We start from the raw sequence: 20,960 nt of genomic DNA on the forward strand, positions 1-20,960 counted from the left end.
TCCTTCCTTTTTTCTGTTCTCTCCCCCTCCTCTTTCCTCCTCTCTCTGTCTTTCCCTGTCTGTCCCTTTTTCTTTGAAAGTAAAATATCCCCACAACAGTCACAAAATATTTTGTGGCTAATGTGACCACAAACATGTGTGGTTCCACAGCAAATCCTTATTTCAGACAAAACATGGAAGTTAAGATGAAATAACTTGTATATGATAGAGAATGACTAGAAATCCGAGTCCCAAATCACAAACAATAGTTAAAAGAGTAATAAAAATTTTATCTGACTCCTTTTACCTCCATGGAACTGCCAACTTTTCCAGACACTAAAGAAATCAGAGGCATGGGAAAATGGCCTCAGGGACACCTAGCCCTAACACATCTTAATCACCTTGTCCATTCTGTCCACACCAATTATCAGCAAACCATCTCCTAGAGAGGTGCCGGTGGTCTCCATCTGAACCAACAGGTCCTCAGGTGTGACCCACCGAGGCTCCCAGCAGGAGAGCAAAGGGCTTGGGGCCTGAGGTAGGCATAACAGGATCAGGAAGAAGAGCTTTCTGAAAGGAGGTCCAAAGCATCATTATTTCCTGGATTATTATGCTGCTAGGCCTTTTCTTCCCTATTAGATTGGAAACATATCCTAGAGTTAATTGTTGAATGGCTCAAGTTCTTCCAGTATTAAAAAAGTCCCAAGATTGTGGAAAAGGATTGTTTTTGCCATCACTCCACTTAAAAAAGAAGCTCTTCTCCAAGTGCTCATTCATGTAGTCACATAGTCATTTGTTCATTCATTCATTTGCTCACTTGACATTTATTCAACCCTTGTCCTGTGTACGTTCTTGTATTTACCTGAGAATTAAGTAATTAACAAAGCCCCCATCCACATGGAGCTAGTGTACTAATAAAGGGGTGACAGACAAAAAAATAAATAAGCATCTTTTACAGGATTTATAGTAGCTTAAAGACAGGATAACTTGGAACTGAAAAGGATGCCAGAAGATGTAGACAAGAGCAGAGAGAATATAATTTTTGTAAGGAAGTGTTGAACAAAAATCTCATTTAGAATGCTATTACTTCAGCATTTATAATTTGGGGAACTCTGGCAGGCAAGTCTTATTTTTGTTCCACAGAAATTCAAAGGCTTTTGCTCCCTACGAGGATCGAGAAAGAGCCTCAGCTTCTAGCTTGGGGGCTGCCAAGCATCTAGCCCTTGAACGGGTTAAGACGGGAGCGCCTGTGCTTGGAGCAATGCATAAACAGTGCACGTCAGGCATTCTAAGCAAGCTTCCTCGGCCCCATCTCCCAGTCCTGAGCTGTCAATCAGCTGTCACTTGCTTTGCACATCAGTCCTGTGTGCGTGCACACCACCAGGCTGTCAGCGAGGCAGCTGATGAGACGGGGCTCAAGCCTGTCAATCATCTTTGTTTCTCTTCCCTACTCGGGAAATATTTTGGCTCAGAGAAACAAAGAAACCTGGGCAACAATGGCTTATGCTCAGGCATTTACCCCTGTGCATGGAAATAAGATCTCACAGGGCACCCTTCGTGCCTCACCCCAAATGATGTGGGGGTGGAGAGTGGACTGAGGAGGAGAAAAACAAAACAAATGAGACTGTTTTATTAGCACAGGCATTAAAAGCATAATTCTTGTTCTCTGTGCAAATGCACATGGATTTCCAAATTGACAAAGCTCAAGGACACACAACAATGATAACTTGCACAGTAACTGAGTGGGTGAATAAACAAGGAAGTACAAGCCAGGTGCTGGTGGCTCATGCCGGCAAGCCTAGCTACACTGGAAGCTGAGATCTGCGTGCCACAGATCTAAGCCAGCTTAGGCAGGAAAGCCTGTAAAACTCTTCTCTCCCCCTAATCACCAAAAAATCAAAAGTAGAGCTGTGGCTCAAGTAGTAGAGTGCCGGCTATGAGCAAAAATAAACAAAACAAAAAAACAAAAACAAAAACCTCAGGGACAGTACCCAGGCACGGAATTGAAGACCTAAGATTGACAAAACCAACAAACATGTAGGCACAGACTGAATGATTGCTTGGGTAGAATTACTCATCATTAATCAGGCAGGGTGTTGTTTTGTTTGTTTTGTTTTTTGTTTGTTAGGGAAGGAGGGCTATTGCTGTTCTACTCAGTTGATTTTATCTCCCTAAGACTTCTAAAACACCATCATAGGGCCAGCTATTTGATAAAGAAAAGATTCAAAAGCAGGGGCACCAGTACTGGTGACAGAATGCATTTCAATAAGCATAAAGATATACTACCAGCCCATTGTCTGACATCTACTTCCCACCTGCCTCTCTCTCATCCAAAGGACTCATTAAATGTCCACCCTAGCAACAAGTTTCAACAGGATGCAAAGTTCCTGTGCTTGCCACTGCTAAAAAAAGTCACCACATGCATGTATTAACATAATTAATCAAGTAATCATACAATAGATCCAGATACTACTAAGTTGGCTAAAATCCCTTCTAATTAAAAATAAATTCCCTGGTGACCCCACTATAGATTTAGTAGCTTTTTGAATTTTGACTTGTGTCTATCAAGAGCTCCATTACCTATCAATTGCCAAACATTATGAATTGACTCACTCTACTGGAATACGTTCCATTTATCTCCTCAGTGTTTGTGACACTGGGAGTGGCTTTTTTCCCCTCCCCTTTGACAAGTCCTTTCTTATTTGCGAGAGTGATTTTGGAAAGCTCATCTTTCTCTGATCTACGTGGACACTAATTGCTTTTGTGCGGATGTATCTCTGCCTCTTAGTTTGAAAGTACAACCAGCAAATCTGATTTCTGACAAGTTGGCTGAACCTAATCAGGACAGATCAGCTGTGACCCAACGAGCCACTGGCAGTAATGTGAGAATCTTTACAGAGTAGGAACTATAATTCTGTCAGCCCTAATCCCCAACTGAATGTTCAAAGCAGTTATGTCTTCCTCCTCCTCCTCCATCCTTGAGAAAACTATAGCACTTGTCACACAAATACCTGAGATAATTGATAAGAAGGAATTAGAAGAATGTGGCTGAGGTGAGGATATTTTTTTTTTTACACACACAATATTGGGTGTCAAGTGTGAACCATTGAGGATAAAGAGGAACTTGCAGCAAAGAAGCCTGGAGACTTTCCATCATTCTACTCCTGCTTATTATTGAGCGACTTCATTCCTCTGTCCTCAACTCTCGAAACAAGCCAGTGCCCAGATCCTCGGAGCCTCAGAGGAAATCTCACAGCGCTGACTGGGCTGCCGCCAGGTGACAATGACTTGATAGGAAGCAAGAGCACTGTCAGGAGTGGAGGTATTACTGTCAGCCTGTCAGAAGCCAGGCGATTCTCGCAAGACTCCTGTGGTTTTCTCAGTGGCATTAAAATGAGAAAATATTAGACAAATAAACGTCTTGCTTACTGTATCGCTTTGGTCCATCTTCCAAACAAAAGGAAAGGGTTAATGTGGCGTCATCTTCGAAAAATTCAGTGGCAAAGGCATCCCACCAGAGATTGTCACTGTCCTGCAAGGAGACAGAGCATTTGTTTCACAGGCAAGAAATCTCTCAAAGAGAACAAGGGAAAGGGAAAGGAGCAGAACCCACTGGCTTCTGGGTTCCCTGGCATATGGGTGTGGGTGCCCTCGGAGAAGGGGGCCTGGCTATGTGGACACTCTTCAACCCAACTGCCTCAAATGGGGACCCAGGTCCAATTCAATAAGCCAGCTAACACCAACCCGGTGAAAATTAATTCCTGAGGTTGTATTTAGGGAGGTTTAATCAATGTACTAGGAAATGCAGTGTGATTTTTTTTTAACCAAAGGATTTGCACTTAATGTAAAACACATTCAAGTTTTTCTTTTCCTTCTGCTCTCTGCTCTCTTGAGGGTCCATTTTTGTTTTCAAACAGAAAATAGAATTTTACAACCAGGTTAGCAGCAGTAATTTTTTAAAGTAATTTAATCAAAGATGGACAATTGTAGCTCGACTCTGTGAAACTATTTCTATCAAAAAACTAGCCATGTCTTTATGGAATTATCTGATTGGTATCTTTTCCCTCTCTCTCTTTTTTCACATATGCATACAGATACATGTACATAACGCATATTTACGTGCACATGCCTATACATGCATGTGTGTATACATACTTATGTATATACACGCTCCTGGACAGACAACTGCCCATGTTGATTGTCCTTGAACACTGTTTGAACAGGAGAGGCAGCCACATGCTAATTATTAGAGCAATTATTAAAAATAGAAAAGTTGGGCAGAACGCAGGCCACCCGCATAAACTGTTTGTTTGCCTTGGATCAAGTGGTTCTCTTGCTCATCCAGAAAACATCTGGGAAAGTTCCAGCTTCAGGCAGTTAGGATCCCTGCTGTTCCCCAAGACTGAAGGGGCCTCCGGCAGCAGGGCTGGGCGGTGACTACTTCAATGCAGAGATAGGTCCCAGCCTGTTCCTCTGTGTGGGGCACCCTTTAGCTTCCCATTCTCAAGCTCCAGAGATAAGGAGTGTCCATGCACACGCTTCCAGTCCCCACAGTGGGCCCACACAAGACATGCTGCCCTCCCCGCGGCCCCATCAGCTGTCCTGCTCGTGACAGCACTAAGTTGTTGTCACTGACAGCTCTCAGGAATGAGCTTTCCATTTCGAAGAGCAATTAAACAACCTGGGAAGATGGATGCCGCCCTGTCCTACAGAAAGAAAGAGACTTAGACAAATGAATTTTTTGGTGTCTCTGTTTTACTGGCGTCTTTCCAATAGCTAACGTCAAAGACAAATGATTTCCTTAGTGAAAGAGGACAAATTTAAAAAAAAAAAAGATCATCCAAGGGCAACACTTGGATTCACATGCAAACTCTCTCTGGGCTTATCTTTCAAAACCAAGATTTTACTGAGCACTTACTCTGTGCAGGGGCTCAACATGTACAGCTGAAGGACAGATGCGCCCCTACCCTTTTTTTTCTAGTACAAATAGAAGTTTTTTGTGAGCAGGTTTCATTTTTCTTTTTTATTGTAGCGGGCTTGCAGTTACATGAGCAAGGTCATGAGTCATTTCTTTTCAAGCATTGTTACCCCCTCCTTCTTTGCTCTTCCTCTACCCTCGCTTCCTTTCCCATCTCCCCAAATACTCCCTCCCCATTCAAAGTTGTAAAGTTTGTTTTCAACATAGTGTCTTGTACATCTCGTTGTTACAGTGGGTCAACCTGTATCCTTATTTCAGCATTTGGTTATTTCCCTTCCCCTCCCAAATTAGAAAAATGTATACACAAGATGCAGGGCATCAACATCAAATACAGTGAAAACAGGGGTTAAACCATGGGGGAAGAACATACAAAAGAAACAAAAAAATCACATAGTATATGATAAATACACTAAAAACAACGCAACAAAGATAACACCTCTTGTGTCCCTATCTTGGTGTTCATTTCGCTTAGCATCATGTTATATGTACATAGCTTTTAACCTTTTCTGCTTGTCCTAGATATATTCTAGTTGTTGCAGATAAGGGAAACCATGGGACCTATATTTCTTTGGGCCTGGCTTCTTTCACTTAATATAATTTTTTCCAAGTCTTTCCATTTCCTAACAAATGGGGCAATGTCATTATTTTTTATGGAGGCATAGAATTCCATTGTGTATATATACCATATTTTCTTGATCCATTCATCTACTGAGGGGCATCTGGGTTGGTTCCATACCTTAGCTATGGTAAATAATGCTGCAATAAACATAGTCATGCTGGTACCTTTAGTGTAGTCTTATTTGTGATCATTTGGGTAAATGCCCAAAAAGTGGGATTGCTGGGTCATAGGGGAGCTCTATGTGGAGTCTTTTGAGGAACTTCCATACTGCTTTCCAAAGTAGTTGAACAAGGTTACATTCCCACCAACAATGCATTAGGGTTCCCTTTTGGCCACATCCCCTCCAGCATCTGTTGTTATTAGAGTTCTTGATTATAGCCATTCTAACTTGGGTGAGGTGGAATCTCAATGTTGTTTTGATTTGCATTTCTTTTATGGCTGGAGAAGTTGAGCATTTCTTCATGTGTCTATTGGCCATTCTTATTTCCTCTTCAGAGAAGTTTCTCTTTAGGTCTTTAGCCCACTTATTTATTGGGCAAGTCTTTGAGGATTTGTTGTTGGGGGATTTAATGTTTTGAGTTCCAGGTATATTTTAGATATGAGACCCTTGTCCATTGTATGGCTAGTGAAGATCTCCCAATCTGTGGGCTTTCTATTGATCTTGCTAGCTATGTACTTTGCCAAGGAGAAGCTCTGCAGCTTCATGCAATCCCATTTGTCCAACCTTTCTTTGAATTATTTTGTACTTCTGGGTTTCGATTAAGAACATTTCAGCATGTGCCAAGGAGCCCTAGAATTTCTCCAATTCCTTACTGTAATGTTTTCAGAGTGTCTGCTTTGACTCCGAGGTCTCTGATCCATTTGGAGTAGATTCTGGTACAGGGTGATAGTTAAGGATCTAGCTTTAGTTTTCTACAGGTGTTTAATCAATTTTGCCAGCACCATTTACTGAAGAGGCTGTCTGTCTTCCATTCTATTTTTTTTAGCTCCCTTATTGAAGATTAGATAGCTATAGGTCTGTGGGTTCATTTCTGGGTCTTCAGTTCTACTCCATTGGTCCTCAGGTCTGTTCTTGTGCCAGTACCAAGCTGTTTTGATTACTATGGCTTTGTAGTAGAGTTTGGAAATTTGGTATTGATAATCCAGTACTGTTCTTTCTGCTAAGAATTGTTTTTCCTATTTGGGGTCTTTTATTGTTCCATATGAATTTTTGGATTGCCTCTTCTATTTCCTTGAAGAATGAGGTTGAGATATTGATAGGTATTGCACTGAATTTGTAGATAGCCTTTAGCAGAATTGCCATTTTCACGATGCTAACCCTCCCAATCCAGGAGCATGGGAGGTTTTCCACTTCCTTAGTTTTGCTTTAATTTCCTTTTTCAAGTTTTTATCATTGAGGTCCTTCACCTCTTTAGTTAACTCCTAGGTATTTTATTTTTTGTGGGACTATTACAAAAGGAGCTGCTTTCCTGATTTCAGCCGTGTTCTTCTCATTGTTGGCATCCATAAAAGCCACTGATTTTTGAGGGTTAATTTTATACCCTGTGAGCAGGTTTCTTAGGCAGTTCCCCGTTTCATCTCTCAGCTCTCAAATAAGCATCTCAACTATAGATTTACTCAATAAAATAATACAGGAAATGCATGAAGCTGCTCATCAAATTATCCCTACCAAAACTTGCATGCTAAATATAACTTAGCCAGACACACTGAACCAACAAATGAGGACAATGGGACTTAAGACTCAGACTGTAGGACATTCTAGACCTATCCTTCCCTCCGCTTTGTGCAACAACCTATTGCTATCTTCCTATATAGTCACCAGGAGGGCAAGGCAGAAGTCCACAGAGTTGGAAGAAGAGCCAAATGTTTTCCTCAAGTTGTTTTTGTCCTCACACTCCCTGCTTGCTGGACAGATATGTCACCAGACCTCCACTCCAAGAGACACCTGGGACTCTGTTAGTCTCATGAACAAGGCTCTCTACTCATCCATCCATGAGAACTTGAGTGATTTATTTTACTTCCTAAACCCATTTCTTGGCAGTTAAGATAACAATCATAAACCGTAAGCAACCACTTGGCAGGGTGGTTGTGAGGAATAAGGTAGAAAGTGTGTGGCACGTACATATTGTGCAAAACACAGTGACGATCAAGAAAGTATCTTTTCTCTGCTTCTCTCTACCACATCTATTACCATTTCTAGGGTAAGAGATGGTCTATGTTCTAATGAACTGCATTGAAAATAAACTTTAAAGCTGGATACATGGCTCAGGTGATAGAACAACTATGTAGCAAGAATGAGGTCCTGAGTTTAAACCCCAGTCTTGTCAAAGAAAACAAATAAACACTTTACAAAATAACATACTTTCCCTATCACTTCAGCTGTTTGGAATCCATTTACCTGGCCACATCATCTGTCTACCACCACACAGCTTAATATCCAAATGGAAATCTGTAAACTGTCCATTTCCTTGATCCATAGTCATAAACCCAGTGATTGTATTCGGTGTCCACTTCCTTTGGCCTGCAATCTAAAGCGAAAGCCAAGGGTAACCCAAGTTGATCTGAGGTTCCTGGGAGAAAAGAAATGACTGGCCAAAAGGAGCTCCCAGAATCGTCTGTGAGCATCTTTCCAGATTGACACAGGCATAATGATTGAAGAAGAGGTGTCATTTGATGGAAACTAACTACACTAGAACTCAGGATGAGTCACAATGTCAAGTTTCAGAAGATGTTCCCTAGGAGATAGACACATCAGGTAAACACACACGCACACACACACACGCACACACACACATGCACACACACATGCACACAGTATACACATGCACACACACATGCACACAGTATACACATGCACACACATACCACAAACCAATTTGCTTTGGTCACAATTCCTAGAATAACATCCCCCCCCCCAAGTAAAGATGTAACATTTGATTTCCTAGTCCATGGCACACAATAGGTAAATAAAAGTAGATTTGGGGCTGATCAAGTTGGTAGAATTATGATTATATTCTCACAATCCAGCTCAGGAAAGTCAATCTACTAAGTTGTCCAAAGATCTCCACTGCCAACCTCACTTTGTCAACTGGCTGAAAATTTTGAACTGGCATAAAAATCCTTTTGTACAGATTTTTAAATTAAAACTATCAACCCCCTTCCCACCTATGTATAATAATTTTTCACAAGGTTTTGTTATGAGAGAAAATGTTTATATAGTAAAGGATTAAAAGGAGTATAACTTGAAGATGAAAGTATTGTATGTTTCGAATAGACCTGTCTGTGTTGGTTGTGTATGAACAAAGATGATTATGAACACATGATTGGCCCTTGGGTTAATAATTGTATTTCATATTTCCCATATCCCAGTATTTCTAAATGCTTTATATGCATTGGGCCTTCTTTTACTACCCTAATTGCTACCAAAGGGCAGAGCCAACAGCCTTACAAAAAATTCTCATCTTTAATCTTTATGTTACACTGATTTCAATATATGAATTCTGCTCTTAATACTACCATGACCTTTGTCAATCCCCCTAACTTCTTTATATGTTTGCTCATTTGATAAGTGGGATAGTAAGCCAAATGTGCTCTCAGAATAAGGAGAAAACCCAGTGCAGAATCACTATTTAACAAATAGTAGACATTATTATCTCATTTAACCCTTAAGTTATGAATAGAGAATCTGAAGTTTCAAGAATGTTAAGCTACTCAGTAAAAGATCAGACAAATGAGAATGGTGATGAAGTTTACTTACCATGTTGCCTAATTCCAATCCATACTCCACCCTGCCCCCCAAATAATTCTGCTTAAAAAGTAAGGTTTCACCAGAAATTTAGGACCAGAAGATCATTTTGATTACCATTATTTTATATGATCACACGTACATAGCTTTTAGGATATTGTGAATCTCTGCTAGGACTATCCTAGATATATACCAATTATTACAAATGAGTGAAACCATGGAGCCTATGTTTCTTTGGGTCTGGCTTACTTTACTTAATATGATTTTTTTCCCAAGTGTTTCATTTCCTTACGAATGGGGTGATGTCATTCTTTCTGCTGGAAGCATAGAATTCCATTGTGTATATATACCACATTTTCTTCATCCATTCATCTACTGAGGGGCATCTGGGTTGGTTCTATATCTTAGCTATGGTAAATAATTCTGCAATGAACATAATTGTGCTGGTAGCTTTAGTATGGCCTTGTCTGTGATCATTTGGGTAAATGCCTAGGAGTGGAATTGCTATGTACATATGTCCAAATAAAATGATGCTAATTGAAATGATCTCTATGGTATGGAAACAAGAGGGTTTTTTGTGGTTGTGTTTTTCTGTCTTCCTTCCTTCCTTCTTCCTTCCTTCCTTCCTTCCTTCCTTCCTTCCTTCCTTCCTTCCTTCCTTCCTTCCTTCCTCCCTCCTTCCCTCCCTCCCTCCCTCCCTCTCTCCCTCCCTTCTTTCTTTCTTTTTCTTTTTTCTTTCTTTCTAGTTTGCTGTTTGCAGTTATTTCTTTTGTCTCTCTTTTTTTCTTCTCTGTTTTATTCCCCATGTTCACTGTGTCTGATTTCAGTACCCTTTATCTTTTATATAAGTGTATCTGATTTGGGGAAGGGAAGAGGAATCACAGAAACAGTGGGACAAAGGGTGAACCAATGCAACAATGATACTCACTAGACACTATGTTGGAAATGAACTTTACAGTGGGGAACAGGAGAAGGGAAAGGGAGTAGGAGAGAGGGGAAACAGAAAATGGGGGGGGTAACACTACTGGACAAGAAATGTACTCATTACCTTTCTTACGTAACTGTAACCCCTCTGTATATCACCTTTACAATTTAAAAAAAGACCACAGATAGTTGATAATGTTCAAGGATTTCGCACCTGAGGAATTCCCTGACCAATCTCCAGCGCTTTTTGCAGGCACTTGTTCTGATAGTAAACATCTTTGAATGCCTCTTGCTTTTCTTCCGCTGCCTAGTATATTTCTGGGATTAATTAGGCAACTTCTAGAATAAATTTACACAATAAAGAGGCTATGGCATTAGGGGATGACTAAAGGTAGCTACAGGACCTTGTAATGCCAGCGTGGTGGCTTTTTAGTTCTTAGCCACACAGCTACCTCATGAGTTGCAGAAAATGAAAAAAAAAATTATGTCCCTCCATTTTCCACCTGTCACAATATGTGTTGCAGGGGCATTGCTTGAATGTAAATTTAGCACCAACATTATGGAAAACAGGGAGAGCATTAGGCATTTCCCAGTTTTCCTTTGGGATCAGGTGATGTGGGGATATCCAGGTAACTTAAGAGTTATGTTGTGAAGGTGGTTTTGAGGCATGAATCCAAAGAGACACTTCCGAATGCTGTTTTCCCCCTGAAATTCAGGAGAAGAGTGGGGTGGGGTGGGAATGTTATTCACTGCTCACTGCATGCACGCGGGTGAGCATCGCAAGTCAGCCAGCGTGGAGATGAGTCAGGAAGTTCATTGAACCTGATCAATCTCAATCAAGGCCAAAATCAACTTTGGAGAACTCCCGAGTAAAGATTATGATCCATCTCTAAACTCCAACAGTGAGCCCAAGAACCTATTATCCCCAGGTGTGTGGATGGGCACACACATCTGGTACTGTCACATAACACAACATGTGATGCAAACACTTACATGAGATTTGGTTTAAGAAAACAAAAGTTTCCTAATCATGCTAGAAATGAACCAGCATAATCCAGACCCTGGAGTCTACTTTCACAGCCTGCCTGTGTAGCCCAGAGACATCCTCTAACCATCTCTCCCAGTTCACTGTGTCCTGACTCTCTCCCATGGAATCTGTCTTTCTGTCTAACATCTGTCTGTCTATCATCTAGCCAAAGTACTTGTACAAGAGGGTCTCAGTTCCAGCTGTCAGGTTATGAGTACAGTGCTTCTTGATTCAGGTCAGCCCTTCATCATTTTCCTGTATCTCCCCCCATTTCTACCCTCAAGTGATGTAGTGCAAATTTTACATAGTGTACATTGACTATAACAAGTGTATTTGCTCACACCTCCTCCCTGCATTCCTGTGCCCCCTCGGTGCCCCTCCCTCCCAGAACATGTTTTAGCTCCCTGGTATTCATTTTTTAAATTTTTATTTTATTGTAAAGAAGCTGTGCCTCTGTACAGTTACAGTTACATGAGTAAGGCAATGGAGTTATACTGTTGGACTCCTCTTCCATTCTTTAGCCAATTTGCTCATATGTCCATACATATACCTCTGTGGAATGTATCATTGCTGTGATAGGAAAATTCAGACAATGCTGCATTCCAGTGTGTGGACCATGTTCCTCTGCCCCTATGTAGGGAAACTTGCTGAGTATACCTGTTGGAACACATATGAAATTGCAGTAGAGTCATCAACCCAGTGCTATATACTTATCTGTAGACGATGGCTATGGCAGCCTGAGTTCCTAAGAGTAGGCACTGGGTATTGTCTGTCTCTCTCTTCTTAGCCAAATTCCTTCCTATACATTATCACCCAGGAAAGAAATAGAAAATTGGAATAAAGAGGTGGAAAGGCCGTGCCCATGCAGAGTCAGGGTCTTTCATAATGTGAGAAGTTCTTCTCAGAGTATAGAAGATTGAGGAGCCCTGAGCTGGATGGCTAGGGGACTGGACCAGGGTTCCCACACAGGCTTGTCTGTCACATGACAGACCTTTCCCTCACAGTCCCTCAGCCCCAGCCAGGCAGGCCACAGAAGTGCATATGGAAGCACCCAAGGAAGGTCATATGGAGGAAGAACTTTCAAACATCTGCACACCCACAGACATTGGAAGGACCTATCTTCTGGGGAGTGTCCTAGTCAGTGGCACATTGGTGAATATGTCTTCTAGTGCAATAAGATACTTGATTGGCCACTGGTTCAAAAACTCAGGTTTTACTTCATCCAGTTTCAAAGACAGAGCACAAAAAATAGTATAATAAAGACCCATGGCCCAGCACTAACAATCATTGAAATGATACCTTGTTTTGATTTTTAAATGACAATAAAACTTCTAAGTATCTTAGATCCACAGAGTTTTCCTTACATATTTCTCCCTTCCCCAACACCTCTATAAATAATTCTCAGAAAAATTATATAGCTCTTATTAGCCTAGCTTTTAATTTATATACCCACAATTCCACTTACATGCAAGCTTATTTTGTTTCTAATATTTTATTTGAATGGTAAGAAACATTGTGTTCCCTTCTTTAAACATGTATTTTTTGCATTCAATGTTTTATTGATTCATTTTAGTTAATCTTTGGTGGTGCTGGCAATTATTCCAAGGTCATGCTAGGCACTTGGTCACTCAATGAAACCTACAGCCCCCCAAAGCGTTTTTTTAGAGGTCTGCGCATTTAATATACTGGGGCCACTTCTTTTCTTACCTAAGCTACATATTAACACACTAATGAATTTTCATTTCATTTTCTTGCAACTAATGATATCTAGTTTCCAGGTTTTTTAGTATGACAGTGCCATGATTGGAACAATTGCAGCTCCCTTAGTACATTCTTATAAGAATGTCTCCCATGCATGTATCTAAAGTGGCTTGTGCCTCTCTGGAGGGACAGAGTGTGATTGTCTACATTTTTGTAGCAACTGAGATCTCTATGTGAAAAATGTCTGGTCTGACTGGTGCACGAGTAGTGATGAAACAAAAGATTCCTGTAAGCGATGTGTTTCCATACGGAATGTAGCAAGATAATTACAACACAGATACAGCACTGCCAAGGAAAAGAACTTTCCAGCTCAGTGAACAATAGATGGTAATTAATAATAATAATAATGTTCATAAATAAAACTTGGCCTATCATTTTCTTAGAGACAAACTATTTGTCAGGGGCTTCATTAACCAAACAGAGCGCTTAATACTTGACCCTGGCACAAGAAAGTAAGTCCAGACTCTTCATGGACGTTGACAATGATTCTGGAAACAGGTTCTCTGAGTACCAGCACCCAAGTTTATGTGCAGGTCCAGCCACAGGGTTTTGGATACAAAACATGTCTTTCCATAACAGGCAAGAACTTTATATTCTGGCTGTTCTTTCATGTCTGAACCACAAATAGCCCAAATCCAGTGAATATTAATACGTTAAAAAATTAGATTCCTTTTTCAACACTGCAAAGTAACAACAGCATACAGTCACCTCCAGGTAAATAAAAATGAGATTAACTCAGCCTACACCTAGGCAGGGGCACTGCTGTGGACAATTCTCATGTACTTGAATTAGGTCAAGATACCATGAAGCTTCTCTATTCTAAATTATCCCCTGTGTGTATCCCTATAATTAAAACAAACACGCCAACCCTTGGTCTTTTACCCATCTCCCAGGTAAGCTCAAGTTCCACTGACAGCCAAATCAGAAATCAGGATGACAGATAGAGTTGCATCAAGGAGCAGGAGAGAGTGTTAATTATATTTTAAAATCCACCGAAGCGTTTTACTCTGTCCCCAGTTTTCTCCTGTCCCCAGCTTTGCCCTCCCCTACCCCCAAAAGCTGGATCCTAGTGCTGGTCTGTCCCCCACCTCTACCCCACAGCATCTTTAACTTAAGCACTGACAAGTTACGTGGGATTTTTGCCAGAGTAATTATTTTTCAATTCAACAATAATGAGAAATTACCATGGAAACCACTTGTCACGTGGTACATAGACACCCCCTCTGAAGGACGAACCATACTTAAAGCATTTATTCTTTCAAAATCTGGGGTTTTTATTTTATTAAAATAAACTTAAACAGGTCAAAGTAAGGAGAGTTAAGAAAGGTTCTGTGAAGCAGGTAGGTAGGCAGGGTAGTGATTCACTTCAGTACCCAGAAAACAAGTGTGTGCTGTAGGTAACACTACCTCCTCATAAATACAGAGAGCAAACGAGAGAGAAAAAATACTAATTTCTACTATACTCTCATTTCAGTCACTCATGATTTACACATGTAAGGTACTGGAAGGTCTCAGAAGATACTGAAGAAAGGTTGAATGTGTCTCAAATAACTGTGGAGAGACACAGGGCCACACTTGCATTTTCCTAAATTTTGTGGACAGCCACATGCATAGGCTGAGACAGGAAAGGAAAAGATCCCAGTTCTTTGTCTTCTGCCTTTCCTTGTCATAAAGTCTCCTCACAACAAGGCACTGATATTCAGGCTGTTGGTTTTCCCACACAACACATATGTTTTGCTTCTTTAATCCCTAACCAACCTTTCTCCAAACCTAGGAATCTTACATTAAGCCATTATTATTCTGAATCGAGCTACTTTTAATACTAGAAGTTACCTGTATAGCACTTACTATATGCTAGCAACTGTTCTGAGAGCTTTTCCTATCATAACTATTTAAAACCTCACAATGATCTTGTACTATATGTTGTTATCAATCCCATTTTATAGATAGGAAAACTAGGGCTCAGAGAAGTTAAAGCATTTGCTTAAGACTGCCTGCCTATGAATTGCGGAGAACGAGTTCAAATTCAAGGACTGTGGTTCTTGACTTTGAATGAATCCCTCCACAATGATGCAACCTTATCTGAAGCAATATCCTTCAAAAGAGCTGGTTTAGCTGTTTCAACATCTAATGGCTGCTAAGTCTCCTGGATGTTTGGGACTCTCCTCTGAAAAGGCAGTTCAGCACAAGGCTTCGGACCACACAAACAGAATTCCACATGGAGACAGAAAGCAAAGTAGTAACACTGGATGATCTGCTCTTACCAGCTCATAAGTGCAAAGGCATGGAAGGGCTAGGCTGAGAAATCTGAATTCCCCTCTTTTCTAATTTATCTTTATGAGATTCTTTTTAAATAAAAAAGAAAACCTCAAAGATTGGATTTTTCTTTGCAAATGATCCACCTATGATTTTGGTAATGCTCAGCTAAATTTGCATTTTATGTAACAGTAAACACCTTAACGGTAAAATTCTAAACAGCAGTTTCCCCAGACAGTAAATTGTGTGTGTTCACAGAACGGATCAAAGTTTCACTCACAACTCAGGGATTTTCTTATGGAGTGTTTACTATTTTTAACTCCTCAGAGCAAGTGAAGACTACCTTGGGAAAGAATGAGATTAAAATGGCAGGATGATAAGACATGACATCTGGCAGATATGACTCTCTAGCAAAAGAAACGTCAGCATCTGTGTCCCCCAAACACCTGGGAAGTTCATTTGCTTCCATGAATCTGAGCATTCCAAAGGGAAACATTATTTAGGATCATCTAAAAATCATGGTGAAAATGTATATAAAGGTATATGTCTAAAATGGAATCCTTGGCCACCAAACTTAACCACAGTTGTAATGAAACAACAATTTCTCTTCTTTAAATGTGAATTCCTATCAGCTTTATAATATCTATCTCATGTAATTTGCATACACAACGGCTAAGCATGCAGGTTGCAACAATAATAACTTGATGATTTACATTGATTATGTATTATTTTCTAGTCCTCAGGGCATCCCTTTCAGGTCAGCACTGTTTTTGGAAATAACAAGTTAAATGGAGACACTATAGCCTAAGAAGATAAATTAATATACACTAAGTCCCAGGCCAAGTAAGTGGAATTTGCACATTTTAATTTGTACTCTCTCTGATTGCCGAGCTTTTGTTTCAATGAAAACAAGGTTGCTCCCTGACTCTTCTAATCTATAGTATTCTGGTAGGAACAAATAGTCTTTTTGAGAGGTGTCAGCATGCCAGTAGCTCACATCTGTAATCCTAGCTACCTACTCAGGAGACTGAGATGTGAGGATCACAGTTCCAATACAGCCTGGGCAGGAAAGTCCATGAGACTCTTCTCTCCAATTAACTACCATAAAAAAGGTCATGATGGAGCTGTGGCTCAAGTGGTAGAGTGCTAGCCTTGAGCACAAAAGCTCAGGAACAGTTCATAGGCCCTGAGTTCAAGCCCCAAGGAAAGCACAAAAAGAAAAAGAAAGGAAAGGAAGAAAGGAGAGAGAGAAAGAAAGGAAAGAAAGAATAGCTTTTTTCTATATACATTTCCAATTTTGTATTCAAACATGGAGACACAAACTCTAATACATCAAAAAAATGTACAAAGGAATGCACCTATCACAGCCACGTTAGAAATCACATAAGGAGCTGTTACCACACTTGCATAGGACTGTTTGGTGACGATTCTGTGTATGTAAGGGGTACCATGTGTGATGTGGGGCAGGGTCTTGGGATGAGGCAGAAACCCACATTATCTTGAGAAATGCCTTCCCTGAAATCACAACCACACGTTTTCTTCTACTACGTACACATAGAAGACAAGAGAACATTTCCGGGTAGGAAAAAAAATTACACGTGCAAAAGCTTGTGTCTGAGCCACACATCTAAATATGAACAGTTGATCAAGTAACAGAAATAGTTCCTCAACTCACTACTAAAAAAAATTTAACAAGAGGTCAATGGACAGTTGCAGGTTTGAGACTTTAGAAAAGTCTTGACCAGAAAAGGCAAATATTTGCTTCTTGCCACTGGAGAAAAACATGAAAAGGTTTGATTCACAAAGGTAAATGTGAGAAGCCAAACGTCTTCTGAGGGAGGTAGATTGCTTCTGCGCTCCACTGTTTCCGTGTCTGCTCATGTTACAATCCCTCTGTGGTTCCAAGGATACCAAGTCTGGGTCAAAGTTCCCAACGTCTCCATACCTGTAATTCCAACAGCCTGCTGGGCCCCACGTTAACCAGACTTAATGTGGACACGCCCAGGTCTACCTAATCTGGACACCTCCCATCCTTATTCCCCCCAACTCTGCATCTCAGTGATGTCAAGCTAGCTCTCCCCTGGCTTAGGCCAACAAATTGATAGTACTGGGACTTGAACTCAGGGCCTTGCACTCTCCCTTTTGAGCCACAGCTCCACTTGCAACCTTTGTCTAGTTAGAGTCCTGTAGATTTTTCTGTCTGGATTTAATATAAACCATGATCTTCAGAGCTCTGTGGTGAGAGGCACTGGCAACTGGCCCAATGAGAGCCATTAGATATGTTTTCCTCTGCTGGGTTCCCCGAGTCCTGCTGCTGCTTCCTGCCATGGTCACATGTGTCATGTGGTCAGGGTTGGGTCTTCTGCCTGATGTCAGTGCCCCCCCTCAGCATAGCTGCAGCCCTGGGTTCCAGTGTCCCAGGGCTACCCTCCAACTGCCATAAGGTGCTTGAGACGAGCTATCACTTCCCCTCTGTGGATGAGTCTCTTCTACTGTGGCCCACTCATATCTCAGTATCAGAAGACAACTGGCTGTCAGACCAGCCTATGCTGTCCTCCAGACTCCCACACACACACGAAAAAAATACCTTCAGTTTTTTCTGTTGTTTATTGTCTGCTTACCTACTAGAAAATTGCATTCATCGGCAGGATTAGACTCTACTTTCTGTCTTACATGAAGCAAGACAGCTATTTAATAAGTCATTGTCTGAAAAAAATAAGTCTACAAAAACTCAGCAAAGTACAAAAAAAAAAAATAACTGGCTATGGTGGGGAATGTCTGTAATCCCAGCTGTGCAGGAGACATAAATAGGAGAATAGCATTTGGAGGCTGGTAAAAAGTGTAAGACCCTAACTGAAAAATACTCCCTAAGGAGCTGGGGAGAGGTTCAGGTATTGGGATTCCTGCCTAGTAAATGCAAGATGCCGAATTCAAATCTTACTAACACAAACAGAGAAAAAAAGGAGTAAAAAGAAGTACCAAATAAACCAAGGTAATCTAGAGATGAGACCCCAGTAATCTTCCTTTTCATTTCCACAGGGCAGCCATGCCCAGATCCAGGCTTTGTAGAACTCCAGCAACTGCAACTACATAATAAAACACCAAGAACTTACCAGAATCTTCATTCATTTTAATTTTTAAAATAAATACATGCCACGAATTAAAAGCATTAAAAATATTCATGCCCTTTGACTCAGTAATTCTATTTCTGGGAATCCATCCAAAGGACATAATCCAAAAATATGTAAATGCTCTAGATGTAAAATTATTCACCACAGGAGCATTCATAATAGGAAAAAAATCAACACAAAAAAATCAAGAACAATGTGCTTATCCTACAGTGGAGAAATGATTCAAGCAACTATATGTTCATTGAAAAGAGAACAGAAACCTTCAAAAAATAATGTTTGTACTTGGTTTATAATAACACGAGAACATTTTTATGTTATCAAGGATATAATGCGGCCTGACAATACAGAGCAGGGGCAGAGAGACCAAAGCACTAGTGGGAAGGAAGTGACCAAAAGAAGAACATCTACTGATGGTACTTATTTGATAAGTTGTCTGATTAGTAGGGTTGGGTCAATTGGCTTTCATATGGAAAGAAAAAGATTATGTCTCACATGATCAAATATAAGATCCAGATGAATTAACATATAAATGAAGAAAATCACATTTTCCAAACTACTAGAAGAAAAGAAGATATAGATCTTTCTGACCTTAGACTAGCATGGGGAGAAACCTGAAAACTCATCAAGAGAAGAAATTTGTAAACCTCTTAAAGAGAAACAGAGTATCCCTTTGAATACCTCAAAAGATAAATGTTTCAGATGACAAAAGAGGTCACATACAATGTTGCAGTATAAATAGCAAGCAGGACTAGATTAGTGTCCAGCATAACTAACACAATAAGAGCAACAGCAACAACAAAACCTAATACAGTATAAAAGAGGAGCGCGTATGTGCTCCAATACTAACAGTAATGAGAAGATACTTTGGTCACTTGTAATCAAGAAAAGGGAAAATTAAGGCTAAGCCATTTTGTATGAATGTCTGAGTCAAGTATGTTTATTGAAGAACTATGTGTTGGTGAAGAAGTGGGAAAAGAGAAAAACAGGTATTCACACATTCTGCTGCCTCTTACTGGTGACTTAGAGGGCCCAAGGCCTGGCCAAATCCTAGCAACAAATCCACTCCCAGCAGCCACCACTTCCCACATCTTTGTCGCCTAGAGGTTTATCGCTTCCAGCTCACCATCCTTCAGTCTCTCTGCTCTTATCAACCTGCATTCCTGCTCCTTCCCAGCCACCCTTTCTAACTCTTCAAGGCTTCCCTGTGAGTCTGCCCTGCCTCTGGAAGCCACACAGGCCCCCCATTATCTAGTGAAGTTTCTGCTCTTTGGACTGTGATACTTTATCCTTTAAATATTTTAAATGAATGTGAACCCCGTGGTGACCACCCCTGCGGTCATTCCATTTTTTTTATTATCAACATTTATTACATTTTTGTGTCTTAGCAACTAGACTGTAAACTCCATGGGTGGAGATTTTATCTTGCTGGGTTGTTCTTTGTATTTCCTTTGTTTGTACATGGATATTGTGTGTCTAATTGTGAACGGAATGCTGGGCATGCTCTGTTTCAAGGTTTCAAGCAATATTATCAGGGTGTTCTTATTAGCCTAATTTTACAAATGAGGGGAAAAATGAAGTTCAGAAAGGCTACTTAATTTTCTCAAGGTCAGTGTTTAAACCTGTATAATCTGACTACTTACTTGTCCAACTTAACAGCTTTCTCTGTGTGTGTGTGTGTGTGTGTGTAAAAGAGATAGAAACAAAGATAAAAAGAGATAGAGAGACAGACATAAAACAGAGAGATAGAGACAGAGAAGACTGTGGCAAAACATTCTAAAAGGCAATGTATATGCTGTTTCACTACAGCAAATACAAGAAATGAAAGCAATCCAGACCTAGACATCAATCAGCTGACTTAAAATGTTCTATGTCCATCCGGTGGAACACTATGAGCAATGGAAAATACGGAATTCTGGTATATGAATATATAACGCACACCTTGCGTTACCATGCATGCCAATAAAAAAAAAGGCAAGACAGAAAAGTGCGTGCAGTGATTGAATGATTCTATTTGTACCAAAAGTCCAGAATCTTAGGTCAGTCCCGCACTTCCTATGTCATCTCAAGACAATCACCCCAGCTCTTTGTGTCTCGGCTGCATCAGTTGTAAAATGGACATTGCAATAGCTTACTCTTCATCTTGGGGATTAAATTAGATAATGCCTGGACCCGTGACAGGAGCCAAGTAAACCCATAGAAAAGGACCCCCATACTTGGTGGTAAAGAAAGACTCAATGACAGTGTTGCTGTGGATATCAAATAATAACATCAGCAGTTGAGCCTGCCCAATTTGCACTCATACAGGCTGGGTCTCAATGGTAGAACCATCATTCCTCTGCTCCATACCTCTGAGCAAGTTACTCTCATCTCTTTTATCTGTAGAGATGGGGACATTAAAGGTCACTACCTCAAAGTGCTGTGATGAAGATTCAATGCCCTGATAGATTACAATGTTCACCGTAGTGCCTGGTACACAGAAAGCACTCATAAATGTTCATCTATCACTGATGTTTTGGTTACCCATGTTGCATGGCATAAAA

At 40.5% G+C, this 20,960-nt stretch overlaps 1 protein-coding gene across 7 annotated transcripts in view; it reads right to left on the minus strand.

The window, feature by feature from the left end:
• The window catches only part of Ldb2 (LIM domain binding 2), a 305,230-nt gene that overhangs the window by 173,568 nt on the left and 110,702 nt on the right, over nt 1-20,960 (minus strand). For all 7 annotated transcript variants that reach the window (XM_013008876.1, XM_013008874.1, XM_013008875.1 and 4 more), the window contains exon 2: nt 3,409-3,511. In XM_013008876.1, the coding sequence (XP_012864330.1) occupies nt 3,409-3,511 (103 nt within the window). The remainder of the gene's footprint in view (nt 1-3,408; nt 3,512-20,960) is intronic.

Source organism: Dipodomys ordii, unplaced genomic scaffold (assembly GCF_000151885.1).
Source record: "Dipodomys ordii isolate 6190 unplaced genomic scaffold, Dord_2.0 Scaffold8, whole genome shotgun sequence".
Lineage (NCBI taxonomy): Eukaryota > Metazoa > Chordata > Mammalia > Rodentia > Heteromyidae > Dipodomys > Dipodomys ordii.